Genomic DNA, 16,438 nt, shown 5'->3' on the forward strand with positions numbered 1-16,438 from the left:
TTTCCGCCTTCGCCAATCTCCCACCATTTCTTCATCCCGCCGACATGTGGCTAGATCTCGATCTCCTCCAAGTCGATTGCACCTTCCTCCACTGCATAGGTTTGTTGTTTATAAAAAGTTTATAAAATAAACTTTATTTATATCTCTCCAAATTAATTGCCCTTCTTTGTCCTTGGATGTGTTTTTAATTGTTTTGTTCATTACGTATCAACGTCATAATTTTTAAAACCATCCTTCCTTGAAGGGATGTTTAGGTGATTTTTAGATGTCAGTATTCTAAACAGAGCATCTAAAATGTCTTTACATGGATTATCTTTCTTTCTTGTTATAGGACAGTTTTATTGAGGTATAATTGTCATGCCATACAAGTCACCCACATAATGTGTACAACTTAGTGGTTTTTAAAATATTAACAGAGCTGTTCAACCATCACTACAATTAATCTTTAGAAAGTCTTCATCACTCTAAAAAGAACCCTCATACCCATTAACAGTCTCCCTCTTCTCCCTGTGTCCCCAACTTTAGGCAACCACTAATCTATTTTCTGACTCAATAGATTTGCCTATTCTGGAAATGTCATATAATACAATATTCCTAAAGAGCATTCCATTCCACGGTCTTTCGTGTCTGGCTTCTTTCACTTAGCATTATGTTTTCAAGTTCACCCACATGGTGAAATGTATCAGTACTCCATTCCTTTATGTTGCCAAATAACACTCCATTGTATGGATATATCACATTTTATTTATCCATTCATCAGTTGATGGACATTTGAGTTGTTTCCACTTTTTGTCTATTATGGATAATGCCGTTATAAACACTTATGTACAAGTGTTTGTGCGGATGCATATTTTCATTTCTATTGGGTCCACTGCATAGTTTTGCCCTTAATCAGGTGTTTCTTGTAGCCTCTTGTTTATATGTTGAATTCATAATCTTCCTCCCTGCCCCAAATCTGCTCCTTCTCCAAAGCACACTACTGGTTCCGCCACCTATCCTGTTGCACAATCCAGAAACTTACCAGTTATCTTTGCACCGCCCTCGGCTCCCCCAGCCAAGCCTCCACCCCACTGCCGCCCCTGTCCGGTTCAAGCAACTCAGGGAGAATCTTTCTCAGAGAAGGCTTTGCTGACATTATAGAATCAATCAGAAAGTAATCCGGGGCACCCGGGTGGCTTAGTTGGTTAGGCATCCGACTTTCACTCAGGTCATGATCTCGCGGTTCGTGGGTTCGAGCCCCGCGTCAGGCTCTGTGCTGACTGCCAGCTCAGAGCCTGGAGCCTGTTTCAGAGTCTGTGACTCTCTCTCTGACCCTCCCCTGCTCGCGCTGTCTCTCTCTCTTCTCCTAGAAATAAATAAAACATTAAAAAAAATTTTAAAAACAAATAAAAGAAAAAAAAAGGAAAGTAATCAGGAGTAGTTCTTCATGCACTTGTACCCCTCCACTCATTTGTGGCATTATTAGATCAATGTGTCTGTTTGCTCACTATTGTATCTCAATTGCTTAGCATAGTGCCTACTTTAGCACAAGGCTATCAGCCTCTCACGATTTGATGTGGATCACATCTCTTTTGTACCATCTCCCAAATTCTAATACAATATTATTGTCAATGAAAATTTGTTGACTTGAACTGCTTTCTGTCTTTTTGTCATTTTTTTTGGAATTAAAAAAAATTAAGGTATCATTTATATACGCCAAAGTCCACCCTCTTTGGTGTATAGTTCTGGGAGGCTCCATGCCCAGTTTAGGGCTTGAACTCATGACCCTGAGATTAAGAGTCACATGCTCTACCGACTGAGCTAGCCAGGCCCCCCCCCCCCCCCCAGGTCTGTGAGTTTTGACAAATGTCTACAGTCAGGTAATGACCACCACAGGTAAGATGCAGAACATTTTACCACTCCCCAAATGTCCATGTGCCCCTTTGTAGTCAACCTTTCCCCTACCGTTTCCTGAAAACATCTGATTTGTGTTTTTTTGTTCCCCCAGCTTTGCCTTTTCCAGAATATCATACACATCTAAGCATATGTTATGTAGCTTTTCGATTCTGCCTTTTCTTTCACTTAGCACAATGCATCCACTTCACCCATGTTATTGCAGTCGCTCAGTCCTTTTCATTGCCGAGTACTAGTCCACTGTATGGATGAACTATCATTCGCTTACCCGTTTCCCAGTTAAGGAACATCTGTGGTGTTTCCAGGTTTGGCAAGTTGAAGAAAGTCAGTATAAATATTGATGTGCAAGTTTTTATGTGAACCAAGATTTTTGGTTTACCTTGGACAAATACAGTGGGACGTGGGGGTCATATGATAATCATACAACTTCATGGGAAGCTGTCAAACTTTTTTCTGAAGTGGGTGTATCATTTCACATCCCTGCCATCCCGCTGCTCTGTATCCTCACCAGCGCTTGGTATTGAGAATTCTCACATGGTCTGGATTTCCAGTCCTTTATCAGATATGTGATTTGCAGGTATTTTTTTTCCCAACTGAGGCTTATCATTTCATTCTCTTTAGGATATCTTTCAAAGAGCAGAAGTTCTTAATTTTTTTTTTTTTAGACACGCTCCATTTTTTTTTTACATTACACTCTCCATTGGAAGAGGCAGTTCAGACTCATTTATATAGGCCAAAGGATAGAATGGCAAAACATGTGATAGCCCAGAAGTTCCTAAGTTTGATTAAGACCAATATATTACTTTTTAAGATTTTATGCACCATGCTTTTGATGTCGTATCTAAGAATTTTTTTTTTTTTTTATTAACTCAGGGTCCCAGAAGTTTTCTCCTAGAAATGTTATAGGTTTAGGTCTTTGGCCAAGTTTATTTCTTTTATCTGTGAACTTTTCATCTGCTTTAGGTCCCAAATCTAAAGTAATCTATGGTTTACTCATCTCTGTTGCTCTCCAGCCTTTAAGCTTGTGGAGGGGAGGGATTGAGTCTTCTCCCTCCCGGTGAGCGACCCTGAGAGGGAGCTCTTCCTAAGCTGTGAGCGTGGCTGCTCAAGTGACCCACCCTCATCCCACCTCTGATTTTACTCAAGTTCATATTTCCCACAACACCAAGCACTGTATCTCTCACCTTAGATACTGAATAGATGTTACTGAAATTTTATTTATTTGCTTGTTTATTATATTATATTAATTTATTTATTTAGAGTGCAATTGGGGGAGAGGGGCAAAGGGAGAGGGAGAGAGAGAATCCCTAACAGGCTCCATGCTCAGCATGGACCCCAAGGTGAGGCTCGATCCCATCCTGGGATCATGACATGAGCTGAAATCAAGAGTCAGATGCTTAACCGACTCAGGTGACTGAACCACCCAGGCATCCCAATTTTACTGAAATTTTATTTTATTATATATTTAAAATTTTTTTAATGTTTATTTATTTTTGAGAGAGTGAGAGAGAGAGAGAGAGCGTGAGCAGGGGAGGGGCAGAGAGGGAGAAAGACAGAGAATCTGAAGCAGACTCCAGGCTCTGAGCTGTCAGCACAGAGGATGATGTGGGGCTCGAACTCGTGAACTGTGAGATCATGACCTGAGCCAAAGTCGGAGGCTTCACCAACTGAGCCACCCAGGCACCCCTGTTACTGAAATTTTAAAATGAGACATTAGGATGGCTTTAGGGCTGCTTATGCCATTGAGAATTCAGGAAAATTAGCACAACTAATAAAATCATTTCTAGTCATTCAACAGGCACTGACTGCATTGGGCACCCACTACATGCCAGATACTTGAACACCTCCCGGTAGCTCAGACCTTCGGGAAGTTATTTCATCCTATGTGACCTTCTTATAACAGTGTTGGTCACATTAGCCAGAAACCAGGAACACAGGGTTGTACGACGAACCGATGTGCCCTGATAGAATGTTTTTAAAATCTGAAATACTGACAGGTAGAAAGTAGCAATGGATACAGAAATAATGTGAGGGCCCTAAAAGTGGAGCGATAAGGGTCCACCTTTCAGGGCTAGTTCTCACCGGTTTCCCCTATATTGCCATACTCGTTGCACTTTTATCCGCCCAACATCAAAGAGATTTCATGTAACATCCACTTTCTGTCTACACAGGGAGGAAGGAAGGAAACTTCTCCAGTCGAGGGTCGCAGATTCACATTCATTCTCTCATATGGCTCTAGATTCCAAAAGTCCAAAATCAAGGTGTAGGTAGGGCCATGCTCCCACTAAAGCCTCTAGAAGATTCTTCTTGCCTCTTCTAGCTTCTGGTGGCTCCTGGATTCCTTTGTTTGCGGCCACACAACTGGAATCTAGGCCTCTGTCCTCACATAGGCTTCTTCTCTGCATGTATCTCTGTGTCTTCTTCTTTTCAGTCTTATAAGGACACTTGTCAGAGATTTAGAGCCCACCCGAATCTAGAATGATCTCCTCTCCAGATCCTCGCCTTCATTACATCTGCAAAGGCCCTTATTCCAAATAAGGGCATATTCTGAGGTTCTGGGTGGGCATATCTTCTGGGGCGTGGGGGTCAACCCACTATAGATGCTTTCATAGGTTAGGGTTCAAAAATAAAAACAACTGGGGACACCTGGCGGGCTCAGTTGGTAAAACATGTAACTCTTGATATCAGGGTCATGAGTTCAAGCCCCATGCTGGGTGTAGAGATGACTTAAAATACATACCATACATATCATACACGTACATACTTACAAGTGCTTTCATGTGAAAGAATTTGTAATCACAACCCCTGGCTTCCTGGTTCTTACTTCTGCTCCAGCCAGGCCCTGAAGACAGTTACTAAATTTCCTTGAAGTGACTGCCTCAATAGAAAATTTAAGAGTGGAGTTCTTTCCACTCACTCCCTAGCACACAACAGGCTGAAGAAACAGTGAGCACACGGGGTGGCTGGTGGAGGGGGGCGGGGAATAGGTACAGACAGTATCAGGATTTCAAGGCCATTTCTTCATCATTCAGAGGTTTCTTAAAGTTGTGAGTGGAGAAAGAGAATAGATGCCAGTGGTTAGTTTTCCCTCTGAGCCGCAGTGAGCCTGACTGGTTCTCTCTTATCTTGGCTTCTTTCAGTGGAGACAGACTTCCTTAATCTTGCAAATAAGGCGACATCTGAGCCGATTCTGATGTAATCTGTTCAGTGGCCTGGGCTCCAGGGGTGCTGAAGGACGAAGAATGGTGTGGGTGACTTGGTGACTCCGTAGGCCACTGGGGACTGTAGGCCTCTCTGCAAAGGTAGACTTCCAGGCCTCCTCTCACTGCCGGTTCCATGAATTAGGGTGACATCAAGTAGCAAAGATTGGTGACAGATGCTCACTTAGACACAGACCAGCTCCAATCTTGACCTGAGACTATGCCGCCATATGAGGCAGGGTGTTCCCAGACCTGGTTGATCATATGGGGGGGGCACCTGGGTGGCTCAGTTGGTTAAGCGTCTGACTTCAGCTCAGGTCATGGCTCAGGTCATGATCCCGTGGTTTGTGGGTTCAAGCCCCACGTTGGGCTCTGTGCTAACAGCTTAGAGCTTGGAGCTTGCTTCTGAATCAGTCTCTCACTCTATGCCCCTCCCCCACTCACACTCTTTCTCTCTTTCAAAAATAAACATTGAAAAAAAATTGCACAAGAAGCTTTTCAATTTTGTTTAAAGATACAGCTTCTCAGCTCCCACCCTAAAACTATGGAATCAGAATCTCCTTGCGGACTGGAACCTGAGCTTTGCCGTTAGACGGGGGCCCAACCTTCTTGGCTCCTCCCCCAGCTCGGGAGTCTGGGCAAATCAGGCAACCTCTGATCTGTGTATCCAGGGTTAACCCTCACCCGGACTGCTGGTAGGGATCATTGGAAATGCATATAAAAGTGTGCATTTGGTGGAAGCCATTTGATTATGATTAAGACATACCAGCGTTTTACTTGGAGTTGTCTGAAGCACCTTGTTTTTATGTGGAAAAGTAATTGTTCTGTTAAAACAAAAATGAAAACAAAAAAATAACCTCAGGAGAATCCAGCTGATTTTTGCTCCTATCTGATGGGAAGTGGCTGCCACGGATATTTTCTCACTTTCATTAAGAAAAGTATGTTGGGAGACAATAGCAGGAACGAAAAGACGTACTCTTTTCTGTGCCAACATCTGTCCAGTTGAGAACAAAATGTTGTTGGTGGCCAGGCTCCACTTTGCCAAGAGAGGTTGGTGTTTGTCTTTGCAAAGATGGTCGTGGTGGCAAATCATCAGAAAACCACGTGCTAACATGGAGACCCCTAGAGAACGATGACAGCCTTCGGGGGCATGTGGCTTTTGGACTTGATGGGAGGGGTTAGAAGCCTACCCATTTGCCAGAGTCTTGGGTTTACCCTTCACAGATTAAGTGAACTACTCTACACAAGGTACTTAGCCCAGTACCGGGAGTTCCAGAGGCCGTTGTCTGCTGCTGCCACTGTCCACCCTTTCCTTATCCTCTGGATTCATGCACACTTGAGCTAGATTCCCGAAGTCTGTGTCTGGAAGCCACCCAAGACTTTGCCCTGCCTCTAAGCCCTTAGGGATGTTCTGGGAGGTCCCACCACTAAAATACACTGAGGGCAAAGCAGACGCTGCCTCTGCTTTGGGGGAGAGGCTTTCCCAAGCCAACTCTTCTTTTTATCTGAGGGGAAGGGCTGAGGTAAGAGACAGCCGCTGGGGGACAGAGGAATAAATACGGAAAACCCTCTCCAGGGGCTGCCATTGTGCTTAGGACAATGGCAGGCCCCGGGGAGCACTTTTATCCAGTTGCGATTAGAAAGTAAAATAAATGTAGACATATTACACCCTCCTCCAGAGCCCTGACTCATTACAGCCCACCCACCCCTGAAGGCTGTAGATGTGGAAAGGGAGAACACTCTGAGTTTTTGTCAGAGTCCTGGCCTACTGTGGGGGAGAAGGAAGTCTAGGGTGGGGAGGCAGGTTCTCAAGCCTGGGGTTGGGATTCCCAGAAGCTTTGGGCACCGGTCCTCTGACCACCCTGGGCTTTCTCAAAAGCTGCCAGCACCAAGTCTCCACCCTTCCCAGGGCTTTCCGGCCAACAATGAGCACGTCCCACAGGGCGGGGCTGGCGACACACCCAGGCAAGGCTGGCCTGTAGGGAGGAGGAACCCCCTTCCAGTGATGGGCAGGAGGGGCTGAGGAGGGCTTTCTGGAACCGAGAAAGTGTGCCCAAACACTGGAGGGACTGGCAGTCAGCCTTTGCTGCCTTGGTTGTTTTGTTGAAGTAAAACAGAAAGATCTTTCTGGAAACAAAGCCATCTCTCATGAAACCGAGCCTCCACTCTTCTGCAGGTGGTGTTTCTAAGCATCCCTCAGGTAGCTTAGGAGAATTCTCCTGACCAAGGAAACACGGGGGCCCAACAGCTACGAAACCCCTTGGGAGCAGCTGAGCCTTGAGCTAACATCTTTGGATGCTTCTAGTTTGGGTACCTGCCACCCCGGCTGGCCACAGTGCCCGTGGAGGCCCCTGGGCCCGTCTACACACGACACCTGCCTACATGCTGTACTTGACACTGGGGAGTTGAGGGGCGAGGGTGGCGAGGGAAGGTAAAGAGCGGTCTGTGGAATAAACCACATAATACACTCAGCTCAGGACTGGGCACAGAAAGGTCTTTTTTACACGGCAGCAATTTTATTAATAAAAGCTTATACTTGAGTGCTCCCTCTTGTATTTATGCCAGGTCCTGTCCCACATGAGGCTCACACTAACCCTTGGAGGTAGCTATTATTATTCCTATTTTATAGACATGGAAATTGAAGCTGAGAGAAGTTAAGCAAATTGTCAGTAGTTACACAACTAATTATTGGTGGAGCTGGGACTCAAACCCAGACAGTTTGACCCCATAGCCTGCACTTAACTGCTGTGTAATACTTTCTGTTGTTATGATGCATTGGCAGATCTTCAGAGGATCTCAATCTTAGACTATTGTTGGACAAAGAGAGGGCTGTTTTTGAAGCATATAAAAGCAGCTGAGGGCTTGTTTAATGCTACAGGACTCATATAAAGGCTGGGAGAGAAAGAGCCCAGAGCAAAAACTAAAATTCTGGAATGATTTAGCTATTTAAAGTAGTATCTAGAAACTCTCAATCGGCAGTACCACCTATTGATACAATGCTCTCTTGTGTCTGAGCCTAACAAATCCAGAACATAGCCAGAGAGTAAGTATTCACTCCTAATTTACTGAAGAGGAAACTGGGGCTCAGAGCGTATGGGGTTCTTCACATCTAAGTGGGTGATTGCTGTTAATAAAGATCACTGATTTTTTTTTGAGCAATTACTATGTCCTGAGCACTGTGCAGTGCTCAACTTGAGTTGTAACATAACAATCTTTTGATGGGTATTCTTATTTTGTCCATTTTATAGGTGAATAAGTGGAGGCCTAGGGAGTCTAAATAATTGGCTTTAAGATACAGATACCCATTGCTCATAACGCACCTTGGCAGCAGTGATGGGGCTCACAGCCTACTGAAGGGAACTGGCTGGTCTCACACTAAGAACTTCCTTGGTGCAATGTGCCCTGGGAGATTTAGAAGATGGGAGATGCAGTCCTTGCCTTTGGAAGGTCGTGGAGACGGAGGGAAACAGTAAGGAATTGGAAGGCAGGCCTCAGTAATCCCAGTTTTGCTGCTTACTGGCCAGTGGTCAGGCCTGTTTCATTAGCCACTGAGCTTTGCTTTCCTTACCTATATGGTAGAGCTACAGTGATCTGTCTTGTAGTCCTAGAAGTTCGGTTAACATAAACCCTGGCACTCAATGCAGAGGCCTCATTACAGTTGACCTGAAGAGCAGAAACACACGCAAAGCTAGTAGTACCAGGCAGCCATTTGAAAAGCATCACACATGATGTTCAACCATAGGCCTGCAAAGAATTTTCTGAGGCAGGCTAGGCTGGGCCCATCAAGGAGGTTCTTAGAGAGGGTGTGAACTCAGGCTTGTCTTTGATTTAGGGCAAATGGAGCCCGTGGGAAATTCTCATGAGTGACTCCAAAGAGCTATGGACGACTGATTTCAATAGTTAAAACACTGCCATTACCTCTCGTTCCTGGGGCCAGATCTTCCTGCTCTCCACCTCCTTGACGAACTGGACATTGTCTAGGAGAAATGCCATTGTTGAAGCTGCAGGGGTAGGGGAGAGCGTGGTGTGTTCAGGGAACTCGCAGAGGTTTGGGAGAGCTGGAGGGCAAGATTCAAGGGTGGGGCCTTGTGGGGGTGCAGAGGAAGCTGAGCAGTGGGCGAGGCAAGTGACACTTTGAGAGGCCCTGGACTCCCAGCATGGGCTAGGGACTTGGCTGTCAGTGTGTGAGGGCTAACCACTGACGTGACACAGGGAGTCAGTCTTCAATGAAATGGTGGTCACAGGGGCGAAAACCACAGAGAGCTCAGGATAAGGGTTGAGGGTCAAAACTAGAGTGGTGATGCTGGTGCAGATGGAGACAGAAGTGACCAGAACACAGACCTCAAGATTGACCTCCTGATCTGCTTTCTACACTAGTAAACTCAATGTGCCAAGCGTCTGGAGCAGAATCTCAGTTTCCAGCTTTGTGATGAGGGTCCGCATGAAGTTTAGGGTGACTGGGCCCTGTGCCGGTGTTATGGATTCCACGTTTGTGTCCCCCTACTCCCCTCCCCAAATTTATATGCTGAAATTCTAATCCCCAATGGTACGGCATCAGGAGGCAGTGCCTTTGGTAATTAATTCAGGAGCATGGAGCCCTCATGACAGGATTAGCACCCTTAGCTTTTTTTAATTTTTTAAATGTTTTTATTTGTTTTTGAGAGAGAGAGAGAGAGAGAGACAGAGAGACAGAGCACAAGCGGGAGGGGCAGAGAGAGGGAGACACAGAATCAGAAGCAGGTTCCAGGCTCTGAGCCATCAGTACAGAGCCCGATGTGGGGCTCGAACTCGTGAACTGCGAGATCATGACCTGAGTTGAAGTCAGACGCTCAACTGACCAAGCCACCCAGGTGCCCCAGATTAGCACCCTTATATAAGAAGAGACACAAGAGCTTGCTTCCTCTCTCTCTGCCATGTGAGGACACAACCAGAAGATGGCTATCTACAAACCTCACCAGATTCTCACCAGACACCAGATCTGCCAGCACCTTGATCTTGGACCTCCCAGCCTCCAGAACTGTACAAAATAAATGTTTCCTGTTCCAGCCACCCAGTCTATGGAACTCTGTTAACACCAGCCTGAGTTGATTATGACAACAGGATTGACAGACACTCAGTAGTAGAATGGCTGTGGTCAGAAAAGGCCATCTCAAGTCAACATACATCCTTGTTATTTTCCAGTGAGCCCAAAATTGTGGCAGTGAGAATAAGAAATCAAAATCTAAAAGACTTTCTTCACTTAAGGTCAGTGCTTTGAAAGATGGACTTCTACCAATGCACTGCAGTTTCTTAATAAATGGTGAGTCACTCACAGTGGTTCAGAAGCTCTTGTCCTCAAGGTTCATCAATCCCCCTTCGTGTCCAGATGATGAAACTGTCACTGCTCTGTGTCACAGAACCAAACACCAGGTAGACCAGCACAGCCCAACAGCTCTTTTAAATAGTTTTCCTTTTGTCAACTTGGTCAATCCGGTCTGGATTCCTCAACAAACAGTCCTGAATCACACCATTGCTATTTGTTGCATTCCACCCCCACCCGCCTCCCCCCCACCCCCCGCTCTAAACAGCCTTCCTATGTGATACAAATGCATTCCTAAAGCTTTGGTTGGATTCTGATTTTGTTTTGGTCATCGGAAGTTGGACTGGTCTTTCTTCAAATGGGACAGACCTTTCCAGGGCGCAGGGGAGCAAGAAAGTCAACACGACGTGGAGGCATTTATGAACAGAATAAAGCACACACTTTATTCACTGAGTGGTGAGTGTACAACAGTGATGCAGAGTACGGGGTGGGGAAGCGGCGAGTGCTGCTTGCGACAGGAGCGCGGGACAGGTCAGGGCCGTAAAGCACAGCAACGCGGGGCCGGCTGGCCGCCCCCACCTCTGCATACTAGTATGTGTTACTCGGGGCGCAGATGGACACCCACTCACTTTCATGGGGGACACGACACATCTTTCCAACAGCAGTTCTTCCAAATATTCACTTTCATATTTCTGAAATGGGAGGGAAGGAAGAACTGGACGTCTTTTGACACTAGCAAAAAAAAAACTCCCATTAAACCCAACTTAAAAGGAAAGGATGGTAAGAGATTTGATGCAGGATTGTCGGCAACTCACAGAAACCACAGACATTTGTTACGGGACGGGTTTGTACACAGAACCCAAAAGGAAGGTCAATATTGTGGACAACTGTTTTTTCTTCCACAGGATAAAGAAATATTGGCATATACCATCATTAAGGGGCTTACCACCTTTCTGAATGTTGGCGTAAATAGTATTGTCTCTTCCTACCTTTGGTGAATGGGTTCCAAAAGTGACTCATGGCGTCTTCACTCTTGAGAGCGACACTTTCAGGAAGAATTGTATTTAATGATAACAATTGCCAGTCAATCACATCAAGCGTCAGAAAACGTTGCATTTAATTTTGTTGTGTATGCATATACTGTTTAGAACGTTTCTTTCAGCTTCAAAGGACCACCTCCCCCTTTCTTTTTGAGTTTGCCATATATTGAACTTGCCCAAATGAAAACACAAAAATCCATATGCAAAGCATATCCATCACCTCATTGCTTCCTGGGCAGCAAATGGAAGGTGACTTTTCTTTTAAAGCCAAAGTAAGAGTTTCTCTTTCTTTCATTACAACATAGTTGGGTAGATTCCTTAATGTACATTACACTCTAAGGTGGGGTCAACTGTAAATCTCAGGCCTGGGATCATCTTTTTTTAATAGAACATTCTTCAAAAGGGAGTACTCATGAGTGAGGTGTAGGGCTTACTCACACACACTTGGTTGATCAAAAGAAAATGATTTTAAAGATCAAGGAACGTCAAGGCTGGTCTAGGAAGTGCAGATTAAACAGTGCCCAGGAATACAGAAGACGTGATTTGTAAAAATTGAGCTTGCTTCAGAGGATACAGAAGGGGAGATGACACGGAGTTCCTTTCCTTCCCCCAGCATGCCTGACAGTCAGAGAGAGGGCGCACCTGCCCCTTCGACGCGCAGGACACGAACACCAAGCTTTTTGAAAGAATTTTTAGAAAGACCTACCAAGTCAAAAGCGGTTAATTCGATTTTTTTTAACTTGCAAAAGCATATGTATTCTATATAATCATCTGAGAAGCAATTCTTTAGAAAAAGGTGTTTGCTTTCAAGTGTAAAGAAATTAGGGGAACGCTTATAAACATTTCCAGCAAGACTTCTCTAGGCAGAGTTGACGGGCACAACCAGAGGGAGAGCACGAGCTGCACAGGAAACGTGCGTCGTGTTGCCCACGAACTCTGGCTCTTCCGTGTGAGGTTGCAGAGAACAGGCAGTTGATTGTTAGTCATTGAAGAAGTCACATCGAGAACATTTCCTAGCTAACCCAAACCAAAATGTGGATGCAGAGCGGGCTGTACAAGTTCCCAAATGATCTTCACGCCCCTCTTATACCACACAGGAGGACTAAACAGTCTCCTGGGAGAAACCGTAAAGGAAGCACTGACTTCCATGTTGTCGGAGGCCTCTTCTGTTTCATGCAATTCGGTGTGTGCTTAAGGAATCGCGAATTGGCCCAACACTCCAACGTGTAGCCCTTGGGGTGTGTGCCAGGAACGTTTGCCAATCCCTGTTCATTTGGCTGCATTAACACATGGAATTTTTAGGGGCAGTGCACAGTGGGGGTTCGAGCAGAGAACGCTGATGCCCTGCACAGTGGCCTGGAAGTGCTAGGACAAGCATGCTGAGCCCCATTAAAAAAAAAATGGATAGGCCACTGTAGCCCATATATTAGATTTGGCGGTTAGGAGAACAGGGTCGCCCCACGACCCATCCCTCCAGCGGGTGTCTTCTGCCAGGAGTTGGGGAACTCTCTCCACACTATGGTTGTCCACGACCCCTCCCCAGAGCACAGCGTTGCTCTGCCCACAGACAGGAGGCTACTGACTTTGTCTGGTAATGCATTTTTGCATGGGTGTAGTTTAAATGAGCTAGGACACTTGATATGGAAAGAAGCTTCCAACCCCACTCCCCAAGTTGGATGCAGAATTGAATTCAAAAGATATAACAGAAGTAGAGTTTCATTGGCGGGAGCAGATTTTGGTTCAGATCTTTGACTACCATTACAATTTTCCTCACACTGACATCTGATGTGCATGCGCAGGGGTCATAGTTCATTTAACCAAAGAAAATATGGAGGGTCCTTTAGTATCCCCGTAATGAAAAAAACTCGCTCCACCAGCCTAGCACAGGGACCCATCTGGCCATCCTTGTTACTGATTACTGGGAATACGCCATGGTCTTTACTCCTCACACTGGGCCAGGGCGAAGCAAGGACTAGGGTACGCGGACCTGAGGCGGCCAGGGCAGGAGAGGTCAGAGAGATGATGGGGTAACAGGCACCGAACTGCGAGCTGCGATCTGGGGGCTTCTGGCCAAGGAGGAGTGGGTCTTCTTTCGTCCACTCCATCGGAACCACTTGCAAAATGTGTTAGTAGGTCCAACACATGCACACACGCGCGCGCACACACACACACACGCACACGTTCCTATTTGTGAGAACAGTCCTCAACATTCCATGTCTAGCGCTGAAAGGGCAGGCAGCTTCGATCCCTTCGGGAAGAGCGGTGACAGAGGTGACAGAGGGTGTCACAGGCTAGAGGCTCGCAGTACACGTCCTGGAACTGTTTTACTTGCTTTTTGCCACTGGAGTCCGTTACTAACTAGTTCAAATACTCGGTGCCGGCAGGAAGAATTTCTGAGCTCTTATTATTAGAGGCATAGGAAGAGAATTTGAATGATCTCTCCTCTCGCCTTAAAACAGAGTTTCAATTCCAAGACAGGCCCCCCCAGTGCAAGAGAATAAATGTGAAAACCTCCCGTGCATGGAGCTGAGACCCTCCCTCACCGGACTCCTATCTCATCTGAGCCACAACTGGAAGCTTCCGGGAATGAGGATGGGGTCTTACATGTGTGTTTCAGTGAAATCCTAGGCTCCGCTTTAAATTTGTGTTGCCACATTGGCGGACTCTGGCGTGATGCTCTGAGCTCCACAACTAGCCCGATCCGAGGTCTGTCTCCTCCTCAGTGTGCTGCTGACCCGGGTCACCTCAATCACACAGTATGCTGGCTTCTGGCACCAGCACCCTTCCAAGGAGGATGCCTTGCTGGGTGCGGCTCAGCCTCACTCCTGACCTCTGACTCATGCGCATATGTGCAAATGTTCCTTCGAAGCTGCAGCACAGCCAGACCAACATTTGAGCAGAAATGAAACGTACAAGTGCATGCAGACACTCCCCAAACTACCCTGGATGCGTTCGCTTACACACACACATGCACACACACGCCCACCCCACACACACCCTGAGGCTGACAGAGCTAGGCAAAGTGGGAAAGCTGAAAAGGCCAGATTAAATCAATCTGAGGCAGTGTACCCTGGGGCTGCAGAGCCTGCAGAGAGAACAGCGTGCCTTCCTTAGCCTACTACTGAAAAGACCTCAAGAACCCCCAAAACCCCGTGTGGGGTTGATGGATTCAGAGGATGCTGTGTAAGGAGCAGAGGGTGCAGGGTGGAAGAATTAGCGTTGGCGGGACACGTTTCTTTTTTTTTTTGCCAAGAGTGCTGAGGCCCCCTGGGCAAAACTCCGCTCACAGCACACAACCGGAGAGAATCTCTCCCTTTCCTTTCCTTGTGGCGGGGGCCTGGACCGCTGTGGGCCGCGGCGGGGAGGCGGAATGAAGCCCACAGCCTGAAGCAGGGAAAGAATCAAGGTAGATATTCCTTCCATTCCATTTCCCTCTCTTCTCTTAAACATTTTTTTCTTTTTTCTCTTTTTAAATAATAGCTAAGTAATTTGCCTACCAGGTCCTTGCAAACAGTAGAGAGAAAGGAGCTTGTTAAAAATTGCTCTGGCTGCTCCACAGCTCCCTCTAACGGCTGCCCAGTGCCCTGGCCCTGATTTCCATCCTGCTGGGGGGGGTGTGGGGGGTGGGGGGGCTTCATGAGGCCAGTGAGGACAGGCGTGTGCAGAGTGGTGTGCCCACACGGATACGTCCCTCAGGCTCTTCCTTCTCAGCCAGAGCGCTACATAATAAATATATTCCCACCTCGGAATTATTACAGCTGCTTTTTTTTCCCCACGCGGCATCCTAAGGGCACTTGCTGGCTCTTACCTATCCAGTCAGCACTACTGTCAGACAACAGTTAAAGGAAATGAAGGAAGTAGCTCCTGTGGGTACATAAGGTGATGTAAAAAGGTCACGAGTGTGGGGAACACAGAAATTTCCGCCCCATTGCTTCTGGGCAAGGGTTGCCGGTAGGTGGGCCCCGTATTTGGCTCGTGGCTGTTTCCATCAGGTTTCCCCTTTTGTCGGTGCCGAGGGGCAGTAGTTTGCGAATTCTCCAATCAAGTTTGGGCCTCAACACAACATCCTATGTGTCACCGCAACGTCAGTCCTTTCTCTACCTGCTGTCTACGCCGGGGGAGGGAGGGGCCTAGAAGAGTTTCGCTTTCTTCTTCATGTCGTTGCGTCTCCAAAGAGGTAACTTGTCAAACTCCTGTATGGACATTCCAAAGACCTCCCGAAACACTTCTGGGGCTAAGTGGCGCTGTGACGGGAGAAAAGATCAGTGGTTAAGTCCTGACGGCCACGCGGATGGCCTTGAGCATTGAGAGTTGCTCTCGAGTCTACAGGGGATCATTCTGAAGAGCAAGGCAGAATGATGACAGAGGAGTTTACCTCTGAGGTGTGTTAGCGGGCCCCTCTCACTGGCTCCTTTCCTGGTTGGCCCAGGGGAGGCACCCCCCACCCCCAAAGAGGACAAAAGAGCTGGCGGAGTATTAATGATTATTGTAATACACTTAATGGTGATGGGACATAGCAGGTGACTCATCAGTGTGGAGGCGACTCCATTTCAGGTCGCTGTGATGTTGAGAAGATGCAGGGAAAATGGCCCACAGTAATAAGAAAGCCAGAGAGAGACTTCTAGAATGGTCTCTGGGGAGCCTTGGGGCATCCTCCTGGCTCCGCGGCAGGAATTCCGGTGGATGCCTGGTCCCCGAGAACAGATTCCACCTGGCGTCCCTCCTCCAGAGTTCCCTTAGCATAGTAGAGCCTTTATTCTCTGTGCCAGACTGACTTCACATACAAAGGTATTGCCTTTTGTCAGGGAGAAGTAATGACTCTTTTCTAAGACTGGCACCAGAGTTTTTCTTAATTAAAATCACTCAGATGGAAAACTATAAAGATCAATGTTCCATGTCTAAGGAGGTCTTGCGTATGTGCCCCCAGATGACCCTTCAGCAAGGAATGAGGGAACAGCCGAGAGAGACACTCTGTGGAGCACTCCCTTCTCTCTCTCAACGAGCTC

The 16,438-nt window shown here is 46.7% G+C and overlaps 1 protein-coding gene across 9 annotated transcripts in view; it reads right to left on the reverse strand.

Moving 5' to 3' along the window:
• Positions 1-10,812: 10,812 nt before the first annotated feature.
• ABLIM1 (actin binding LIM protein 1) overlaps positions 10,813-16,438 on the reverse strand; it is a 308,719-nt gene continuing 303,093 nt past the window's right edge. For all 9 annotated transcript variants that reach the window (XM_039237629.1, XM_039237635.1, XM_039237626.1 and 6 more), the window contains one exon: positions 10,813-15,676. In XM_039237629.1, coding sequence (XP_039093560.1) covers positions 15,563-15,676 — 114 coding nt within the window. In that variant the 3' untranslated portion in view covers positions 10,813-15,562. The remainder of the gene's footprint in view (positions 15,677-16,438) is intronic.

This window comes from Hyaena hyaena, unplaced genomic scaffold, assembly GCF_003009895.1.
Source record: "Hyaena hyaena isolate Hyena2069 unplaced genomic scaffold, ASM300989v1 scaffold_128, whole genome shotgun sequence".
Lineage (NCBI taxonomy): Eukaryota > Metazoa > Chordata > Mammalia > Carnivora > Hyaenidae > Hyaena > Hyaena hyaena.